The sequence below is a fragment of the Cibotium barometz genome, chromosome 20, assembly GCF_041138505.1.
Source record: "Cibotium barometz isolate CiBa-2024 chromosome 20, ASM4113850v1, whole genome shotgun sequence".
NCBI classification, from domain to species: Eukaryota; Viridiplantae; Streptophyta; class Polypodiopsida; order Cyatheales; family Cibotiaceae; genus Cibotium; species Cibotium barometz.
The window spans coordinates 19,437,148-19,447,802 of record NC_141065.1 but is presented as its reverse complement, the minus strand read 5'-3'; the positions used below and the strand labels follow the sequence as shown (position 1 = coordinate 19,447,802).

The 10,655-nt window shown below is 43.7% G+C and overlaps 1 protein-coding gene across 6 annotated transcripts in view; it reads left to right on the top strand.

The window, feature by feature from the left end:
- Positions 1–714: 714 nt before the first annotated feature.
- LOC147627633 (histone acetyltransferase HAC1-like) overlaps positions 715–10,655 on the top strand; it is a 52,406-nt gene continuing 42,465 nt past the window's right edge. The window contains exons 1-11 of one of the 6 annotated variants that reach the window (XM_086814543.1): positions 715–1,198; positions 1,538–1,851; positions 1,937–2,091; positions 2,362–2,473; positions 2,571–3,297; positions 3,425–5,016; positions 5,356–5,652; positions 5,747–6,025; positions 6,124–6,252; positions 7,895–8,095; positions 8,229–8,371. In XM_086814543.1, coding sequence (XP_086670669.1) covers positions 1,822–1,851; positions 1,937–2,091; positions 2,362–2,473; positions 2,571–3,297; positions 3,425–5,016; positions 5,356–5,652; positions 5,747–6,025; positions 6,124–6,252; positions 7,895–8,095; positions 8,229–8,371 — 3,665 coding nt within the window. In that variant the 5' untranslated portion in view covers positions 715–1,198; positions 1,538–1,821. Of the gene's footprint in view, positions 1,199–1,537; positions 2,092–2,361; positions 2,474–2,570; positions 3,298–3,424; positions 5,017–5,355; positions 5,653–5,746; positions 6,026–6,123; positions 6,253–7,894; positions 8,096–8,228; positions 8,372–10,655 lie in introns of those variants that run through there. The other 5 variants (XM_086814547.1, XM_086814548.1, XM_086814545.1 and 2 more) reach the window with 5 other exon arrangements.

The window sequence follows — 10,655 nt, the reverse complement described above, 5'->3', positions numbered from 1 at the left end:
GAGACTTCTCATCAGCAAAACAAGGAGAAGAAAGTACTCCCATCAAAGCATGGTATGAGTAGTTGTGGTGGCGATCACAGTGTGTCAATAAACACACAAAGATGGGCCAAACAATCTGATCTCTATAAAGCTATGGAGTAGAGTAACTGGAAATACAAAGTACATTGTGAACGCATTCCATGAACACGATGCTTAGAACACTCAAATTGAAAGAGAGCACTATGTTACCTTAAGGATTAATGCTGAGAACTTTCTGAAGTACAAAGTATTTTGACAAATGCATTGATGTGGATGTGAATGCGTTTCCACTAACATGCCGCTATTGAAAGAGAGCATTATGTTACCTTAAGGATTTATGCTTAGAATTTTCTGAAATGAAGTATTTTGACAAACACATTGATGTGGATGTGAATGCGTTCCGTGAACATGTCGCTAAGATTCTAATAACACGATGCTAAGATGCTGCTAATAACTGGGAAAGGGATTCACATAGTGCTAATGACTATGGAAGGGGTTCATAATGCATATCATCAAATCAAAGGCAAATTAGTAGAAATTATGTATTGTCTCGCAAGAAAAAAAATATTACAATATGATAAGCAAGGGGCTTACTAGGATGTGCACCTCCTCCTCTTCCTTCTCCCCTATTTTCCTATTTTCTGCTAAAATTTGGAGCTTGGGCTAAATTAATTAGCGATCACCATCTCCATCCCCATCCCCATCGCACGCACGCAAGCAAGCAAGCGAGAAATCGCCCACAATCCCCAATTTTTCCTCTGCACCTCCACACCCATCATCTCTACATCTTGCCACACAGCAACAGTCAGAAGCAGCAGAAAAATATAGAAAAAAACCAGAGAAAAAAACAGCGCACACAGAGAAATAGGCAGGGTTTTCCTCTGATCGAATTCCTGCACATCCTGCTTACCCTACCGCCATCGCTGCTCCTGCCGTCCTCGGCCTCTGATTGCTCTTCGCCCTTCAACACAGAAGGGCAGCTCCTGCAGTTCAAGGGTCGCTGGAAGAAGCAGAGATAAGAGTCCGCATTTTGAACCTGCCCAATTAGGGTTAGGGTTATCAAAGAAAACCGTGCCTCTTGTTTCATCACAGAGAATGCGCATGACTGGTGCGCCGTGGCCATGACCATGGTCTTATTGAATTCAGAAGCTAGCACTCCATCGCCGTTTGATGATTTCAGGTGTGTCTCTATACATGGCCCCATGTGTGTTTTCAGCTATCTGAACATCCACATTCTTACCACATCTTAATCTCATATAAGAACACATAAGCCTTGCTTATGTAAATGCTAATCCGAGTGAAACAAGCTGCAATTCAATGAAAATTAAAGAAAACATTGATCTAATTCATATGTGGCTGATAAGTTTAGGCATTTTTGGATAGCATATGCTAGGTGGTGTAGCGGTGGCAGTTGGTAATCATTATGACCAGGCTAAAACTGAGTCAGGTTTCTACTCATCCTTACAAGAGGAGCTTTTGTTTGATAAGTGACTTTACATGGGATGCCTATGCTATGCAGGAATTAAACGCTGTACCAGTCATCAGCTGGGAACTTCCAAGAGCAATTGTATTTAAAGCAACAGAGCGTAGAGCGCTACAATTAACTTCAAAGTGTCTGTCTTACCAGGATTCGCATACGGAGATCATATTACACAGGACACTTTTGATATACGGCGTCTTTCATTATTAAAGGGATGGCAAAGGTCACATTTTGGCTTGTATTTCTGACGTCGTCTTGTCACCTTTGACAGTAGTGTTTTAACTTCGATGCCAGTTTTGATGAATTGAAGTCATGATGGGGTCATGATGTGTGCTGCTATGACATCTTGTAAGGTGACATCTTAGTACTGGGACTTACAATTAACATAGGTCTGCAGAAGAGTTTCCAGAAACTTTTCAGCAAGGATAAATTATGCAGGCACATGCACAACTCTCAGGCCAGGTTCCAGCTGCTCAATTAGGTGGCGTTTCTCAGCAAAACATGACTACGTTACCATCTCAGGGTGTTGGGCGGCGTAGGACATGGCAAACAGAGGCAGATGTTGGTATAAGGCGAATGATTGTAGAGAAAATGTGAGTTTATTTTTGCATGTGATTGTGTTTTGAGTGTTGCAAGAAGCTGCTCAATTAGCTGCTTATTTGCCTGTATTTGCATCATTCTGGTCTTTTTATTAGTTCAATTACATGATGTGCACTACTATGACTAGCTTGTTTCTCTCGATTGGAGGCTTGATTATGTGTAAGCATTGGCATGCTTGTGCATGTGTGCGTACATGCTAGGCTCAACTCTTAGTGAATAGGTTACAAGACGGCACTTGCTGATCCTTTTTTTTTCAACCCCAGCTTGCTTCTGTTTCAGAAGCGAAAACCTCGGGTTTCTCCAGAATGGCAACAAAGACTTCCTGATTTCGTGAAGCGCTTAGAGGAATCTCTTTATCGTGATGCCCCCTCAAAGGTAATCCATCTGCAAAGGGATTTCTTGCCAAGCTCAATTTTCACCTCAGTCAGGAAATCTGATTCAAAATGTTGCTCGAAACTCTCTCTCTGTTCAGGAGGAATATTCTGACTTGTCCACACTGGAGCACCGACTTCAAGCTGTTGCGAAACGGATTGCCCCAATGCGAAGTAACCCCAACTTCACAGCACGTGGCATGAATGCCTCGTCGTCTTCTATGATTCCAACCCCAGGAGTTAGTGGGAGCACCATGATTCCCACCCCGGGGCATGAAGCTGCCATAGCACCGGCTTTAGGGACAGGTACAATAAATACCAATCCCAGTGGAACAAGTAATGTTATGGTATCAGCTGGTAACATGGGCAACATGGTTCCAACCCCTGGGCTCGGGCCTTTGCCTGCAATGTCAGGACATTCCATGGGAACGGCCCAGGGTGGTGGGCAAAATGGCCAAATCATGCCAAATATAAGCATTGCAAGTGCAAGCAATCCAATTAATGCAGGTTCTAATCTCGACATGGCCGGACTGGTGCAATCGCAACAGCAGCAACCATATAGTTCTGGATTGAGTGGGCACATGTATCGAAATGTGAACGGCCAACTAGGGGGAAATGTTGCTGGTAACATTCAGCGGGGGTATGTAAATGGCGGTCATAGTCATGGGCTGCAGCTTATGAGCAATGGGCAGCAGCACCTATCAAATGGGAACCTAGGGTATTCTAATCCTCCTTTGTACATGAATTCTGGCAATTTTGGGAACGTATCTGTACATTCTCAGCATCAGCACATGAATCAGCAACGGCAGCAGCATATGCCCATGCAATGTAAGTCCTTTAATAAACCTATGGCAGACATCATATCCATAGTTTGCATTTTGAAATAGATCCGACTGATTGTTATGCTGTTGGTTTTTTGACAGCTATACTGATAGTCAAATTGCTGCTTTTTCAGGTGACGGGTTTACTACTGACCTTGCAGGAACCGGTGCTTTTTATAATGCCGTGTCTAGTAGTCTCCCATCTGGCAGTCTGGGCATGCGCTCGCAGGGATCACAGACATCCAAAATGATACCTGTTCCTGGTTTACCTTCTCAGCAATCCAGTACCACGCAGGCACAGCCTCAGCCTCAGATACAAGCAAAGGCCTCTGGTTCCACAAGGAATCAGCAGCAACAACAGCTTCTTAACACAAAAGCATCACTCCATGTTCAGACTTTTTCAGAACTTGATGGTAGAAAGCAAACAGGTTCGGCTTCACAAGAGGAGGAAAGTCAACCAGCACTAGGCTCTTCAACTTCAACATTTCGGTCTTCGCCTGACGGCGGCGGACAGTCTCATCAGTTGCAGCATATTCAAAAATCGACACATCAGCAACAACGGCATCAACAGCAGACTACTCAGCATGTTAGTGCTCCTCAACATCTCAGGCGCCAGGTAGGCCAAAGTGAGGAGCAACATCAGCAGCATGAGCCACCACATCAACATGCCAGGCATCAATCACTGCAAGTATCTCCGCCTCAACCCCCGAAGAATGTTTTTAGCCTTGACGATGCTGAGGAGCCACATGGCTCACATCAAGTAGCTGCAAGTGGTGGCATTTTACAACCACATGCAGGAACTGGCTTTAATGCTTGTGCTTCAAGCACTCCAGCCACTGATGAAAGGGCTCAACAGTATCTCAAACAACAAAGGTGGCTTTTGTTTTTACGGCATGCCAGCAAATGCATTGCTCCAGAAGGCCAATGCCAGTCAACACCTCATTGTCACACTGTTAAGCAGTTATGGGCACACATTATCAAGTGCAATGTTCGGGAATGCCAATACCCTCGTTGTCATCCATCACGAAACCTTATAAGGCACCATCAGTTCTGCAAGGACTCACAGTGTCCTGTATGCGTTCCTGTTCGTCAAAAATTGCGAATGCAGGTTGGTCAAGGTCAATCTGTGCAAGCAAATAACTCTACTTCTGTTGGAATTGCAAGCACGGCAGCGAGCTTGTCTGGATCAATGCATAGGCAAGTGCAATCTAACAAGTGCCAAACCTTGCCTACCATGGGTATGGATATCCAGCAGCCTCCTCCAAAGCGGGCCAAAATTGAACCGACGGAACAAAGTCATTCAAGTTGTAATGTGCTCCCACAGGCTCAGACAGTGGTTCCTGTTGTCGAAATTGAAACTAACACAGTTTCAGTTAAAGTTGAGGGAAGTGATTCAGCAACAGGGATGAAATCAGATGCACATGGTCCGCCAGTTAACAATGCCGTCGCACACCTTGGAGCTCAGGTGAAATTTGAGGAGGCTAGCGAGTGTGATGATGACTCAAGAGCTGAGCAAGCACAACCAGTGATTTACAAGTCCGAGTCTTCTAACATAGTGGCAAGAAAAGCTGCTGTGCAAGTTAAGGAGGAGGTGAAAGAGGAGGCTGTTGGCAGCACATCCTCCTTGGGTAGCAAGTCAAAGAATAAAGGCATTTCACTTATTGAACTTTTCACTCCAGAACAGATAAGAGAACACATCACTGGTTTACGGCAATGGGTGGGTCAGGTATATGCTTGTAATTAAGAGTAAAGTTAACTTTCATTTATGTGATTTCTATAACCGTTATTATTTACACGGTTGCTTTTGTAAAAGGAAGGAATATGTGAGTTCTTTTTTGCTTAGGGACCATTTTAAAATCAGCTAAAAATAATAAACTGGTATTTAAGTAGCTCTCTCTCTCTCTCTCTCTCTCTCTCTTTTTCCCGTCTCTCAATCTTGATGTATTAATTCGGTCTCATAGACCCTTCTGTTCTTTTGTAAGATGTTAATGTAATTATCTTTCCTTTTCTTTTCTAGCCAACATAACCAGGCCTCTCACAGGGAAATTCTTCTCTTTTTTGGTAGAGCAAGGCAAAAGCTGAGAAAAACCAAGCAATGGAGCATCGGATGAATGAGAATTCTTGCCAACTTTGTGCAGTTGAGACACTAACTTTTGAGCCACCCCCAATATACTGTACACCGTGTGGGGCACGTATCAAGCGGAATGCTTTCTACTGGACGATGCAATGTGGTGAAACGCGGCACTACTTTTGCATACCATGTTACAATGATGCTCGCAGTGATACCGTGGAAGTAGATGGGCACAATTATCCCAAATTAAAGCTAGAAAAACGGCGGAATGATGAGGAAATAGAAGAGCCGGTATGAATCACATAAAGGCTCTAAGCATTGCTAATGCATTTTCACACCAATGGCATTGCTACACCTCTAATGCTTTGTCTTTTGGCCTTTGCAGTGGGTACAATGTGACAAGTGTGAGAAGTGGCAGCATCAGGTATGTGCTCTCTTTAATATGCGTAGAAATGAGGGTGGCCAAGCAGAGTATACATGTCCACAATGCTTGCTAGAGGAGATGGGGAAGGGAGAAAGGAAACCTTTACCACAGAGTGCTGTTCTTGGGGCCAAGGATCTCCCGAAGACCTTTTTGAGTGATCATATTGAACAACGACTGGCCAGAAGACTCAAGAATGAGAGACATGATCGGGCTCGAGCTCAAGGAAAGGGCTACAATGAAGTAAGTTTGTTTATGGAAATTGCAAATTTTGGTATCAGGTCATTGCTGCTAAGGTCTATTTTGACTGCTGAGGTCTATTTTGACTCTTGCTTTTATAGGTTCCAGGAGCAGATTCTTTAGTGGTCAGAGTTGTCTCATCTGTTGACAAGAAGCTGGAAGTGAAACCACGTTTTCTAGAGATTTTTCAGGAGGAAGATTATCCGACAGAGTTCCCTTACAAGTCCAAGGTGAGTATTTTTTTTTCAGACTTTTAGTCAGCTGCTTGGCACCTTCACAACCCTGTGTGATTACCTACAATAGACACATGTGCAAGGTAAATCAATGCAGTTTTCAAACATAAACAGGTTAAATCAATGCAAGCTAGACAAGCAATGACATGTGGGTTGCAGGAGCACACCTCCTCAATCTCTGTTTGTGGGCAAAGTTGTTAGGTTTGCCTAATCTTCTTTCCAAGCCTCTGTTTATCTAAAGGACAGATGATGGGAAAACTCAGTTCATGTTTATTGTGCCTGCTAGTTGGAGCACAAATGCATGCGCATGGTCCTGCAGCAGTGCTAGCCTTTGCCTGGCCGAGTCTGCACACTGACCTGTTTGTAAGCACTTCATATTGGTAGTGAACACCATGTGCCTGCACTTTCTTGTCTCTGTGCTGTATGAACAGGGTCATGGTTTGATTTGTGAGTGGGCCGTGTATTGTTGTTAGTGTTACTTAATACTTATGGAAGCATCGTTCTTTCAATCACTTGTAAGGGTAAAACTGAGAATATTAAAAGAAATTTGACAGCAGAAGACTTGATTCTCTCAACCTATCTACTGTATACTGATGAATTGGATAAAGCTTGATTCTCTCAACCTATCTACTGTATACTGATGAATTGGATAAAGCTTGTAAAATTACGAAGAAATGTGCTGAATCTGCTAGAAACCAAACTACTTATGGAACTCATCATGATAAGAGCAAGACACTTTCAACTCCCATAATTTCATGCAGTAGGAAGCTCTAGACTGATCTGCATTAATTGCTGATATTCGGGATGAATCTGATATTCTTCATGACTGATCAGCTTGCTGCTTCAAAAGACTTGTGGAAGATGGGGAGAGAGGGGTTCTATCTATAGAAAAAATTGGCCATCATCAAGTTAGTTAACTTTGCATTGATTTGCACTATTTGCCTTAATTTTCATTTTGCATCAATTGCATTCACTCTTTGGTTGGCAGCCTATGGTTGCCTGTTCTGGGAACCCTTTCTCACACTAATAACCTTTTTTGCCCCTGTATAGATCAGGGCTTGCAAAATGGGATACTTGTTATGCCAAGTTTGAACCCTAGTGACTAGGTTAGCATGACGCATGCATATGAGTGTTGGAACTTATGCGTGTGACAATTGTCACTGGTTTGCTTGCCCCCTTTGGAATAAAACTCAGGCTGTATGTCTTCACTGCTAGGTTGAAGTTGCTGGCTTATGCCATGTTCATTTGATATGTCCCTTCTCCCGGTGTTGCATACTTTTTTCCCCCCCCACGATTAGATCCTTATGTAGACCCACCCAAGGGCGGAGAGATCTAGGTGCCAGCTGCTGGGGGTTCAAACTCGGGATCCCCCATCACCAGGTGAAATCCTTAACGACTAGGCTATGCTGCCATCGTCCTGGGAGCTGCATGCTTGTGCAGATATTAGTCCATGCTTTGAGTAGCTCTGTCTGAAGCTGTTAAACAATGTGGTGGTTTAAGTTTCGAGAGGACCTTGGGTTTTGGATTGGTTTACCTTCTGGACTTATAACCAAACTTAAGTTGATGAGATTGAATATAAAGGGGCTCAATTGTTGCACTTTGATGGTCTCACCCAAAATGAATGATTTGGAACCACCAGGTGCTGTTGCTGTTCCAGAAAATTGAAGGTGTAGAGGTGTGCCTTTTCGGGATGTATGTACAAGAATTTGGTGCCGAATCGTCACAACCAAATCAACGTCGTGTTTACCTTTCATACTTGGATTCTGTAAAATATTTTAGACCTGACGTAAAGACGGTCAATGGAGAAGCTCTTCGCACCTTTGTATATCATGAAATTTTGGTATGTATTTAAAGAGACTTGAAAAGGCCGCCCCTTTAAACCACTGAGAAGGTGGCATCGTTTATCACATCTCCTTTTGATTCAGTGATTGCATCATTGGTTACTAAGATCGTTTGCTCTTTTTTCAAAACAGATAGGGTATTTGGACTACTGTAAGACAAGGGGTTTCACCAGCTGCTACATCTGGGCTTGTCCACCCTTAAAAGGAGAAGATTACATACTATATTGTCACCCTGAAATACAGAAGACCCCGAAATCTGATAAACTGCGGGATTGGTATGTCTTTTATTTACTTGTATAAGATGGCGTTTGCCATTCTAAGCAAGTTTGCCGAATTTCCTTGATATGTTTCTTCCTGTTTATGACACTGACATGAGTCTTTATGCATGCTAGTATCCACAGGCATACAAACATCTGCTTGTGTGTATCCCATGCTTGTGTTTTGCGCGTGTGGGTGTGCACATATTCTATTGTCCTCTGTACAACCAAGATGTTCATGACTTTTGCAAACTTACTAAATCTTTTCGAGCAAAAAATGGTAAATCGTGGTCAAGTATTGGGGTATGACAACCCTATAAAGATATTTAAGAACTTAGCACCAAATCATTACATAATTTAGCCTACTCTGCAAACTCCTAGTGCATATCAGTTGCCTCTAGCCGACTCATTGGTGCGAGATCCCAATAAACCTGTGAACTTGTGTTGCTGCAGTCTTGACACAAAAAGGTTTTCTTATTTTTTGTTAACTTGTTACTAAAGAATCTGTTCTTCCAAGTTAACCAACTTGTGTTGTCTCCCATCCTAAAGCCTGTCTCCTCCAAGTCATTCTACATTCCCAAACATGGTTTGTCAAAATTCCATCTCGGAGACTAGAGGTTTCTAATAGGCAACCCTTCTGTTTAAACCATTGTCTTAGTCTAACCTTGTTCAAGTTACTTCCAACCCATCCAATAAGGTCTTTCCATTTAGGTAAGCTTCTCATAATGACATAAGTCAAATTTAGTTCCTCTTGTCATTGTCACTAATTACGGGCATTTCAACATCATATTGCCCATGACAAAATAGGCTCCAAGAGCTTAGAGAAATCTCATCAACGAGTTCTCACCATTGTGCCACAAAGAACGCAACAACTGATTGAAACTCTCCAATCTAGTATTGGGACCACGTATGTTATGTACCTAACACTAATCCTTGGGATTAGGTTCTAATCTGGTTAAGGTTGGGGAGCCCTGGGATTAGGGAAAGGCCACAAGCAGTTTACAGGTGTCTAGGGTTCATTATTAGTGATAATCCATGGTTACTGGCTTTATAGTTGGATTGTTATTTAGCAGCAATAGTCACTATATAAGTGCTTATGGGTTATCATGATTCATTTAGTCATATTACTTGACTGATGGTCTGGGCTGCTTGGACCAGACTCCTGCCATAGACATGGCAGTTCATAGGCGGTCTTGCCGAAGGTCCTTTAGGACAGGCTTTGGTGGTATGGGATGCTAGCGTTGATTGGCTTGGCCTGTGAGGAGTGGAACCTTAGCCCTTGGCTTGGGGGGATTCTTGATGGAATCTACGGTTGGGAGGTGAGTTTGCGTGCACCCTTCTATATGTTTTAACCTTGTGTGTTAGCTTATGTATGAGGTGGTCCTTGTCAGAATACGCAGCGGAGATGATGACCAGATCTGGGAACACGAGAGCGAAATGCAATGCAGAAAATAACAGCACAAGGGAGAGAGAGATAGAGGCGTGTAACTCTGCTGTATATACACAAGAAGATCTTAGAATGATACAAAAATGAAAAGGGGGCTGGGGGCCATTTTACATGCCCCCCAACAGCAGTCGGCCTGCTGTAGGGCAGCCGACAGGACACAAAAATCCCCACGACTGTAAAATACACAGTCGGCCAGCAGCCAGCATCAGGGAAGTCCACGACTCATGCAAATCAGTCGGCCACCTCCAGAGTCTCCACAGATGTAGTCGGCCAGGTTCAAGGTCCTCCTGCCACTACAAGATTGCCTCCCATGCCACAGAAAAATAGGGAAAAATGGGGGAAAAATATGGAGCGGGGAAAAATGAGAAAACACCTAATAAGGGCGGGCACACCCACAACAAAGGCCCTGGTGTATATGTATAGACAGGAGATGACTTCTAACACCCCCTCTCAGCTTTTGGCTGTGAAACCAACCACAGGGAGCTGGGGTGCCGCCTGAGCAAATCCTGAGATAGCGACTTCGTGAAGAGGTCCACCGTACTATCCTCCGTCAAACAGCACTCTAGCAAGATGTCATCAGCAACGATCTGTTCATGAATAAAGTGCCTTTGGATGACCATGGGTTCCTCTAGTGGAAGCCCAATCCTGCAATGCAACCTTTGCATCCTCACCACCTCACAAGCAGCATCACAAGCAGCCCGGTACTCTGCCTTTGTCGTCGACAAGGCAAAAGATGACTGCCTCTTACTGCTCCATAAAACTGCTCCTGGGCCTGAAGTAGATCTCCTCGTGTCTGGATCTCCTCCCCAAACTGAGTCACTCCAACCGTGGAGTCGGACTCCATCCATCAATCCC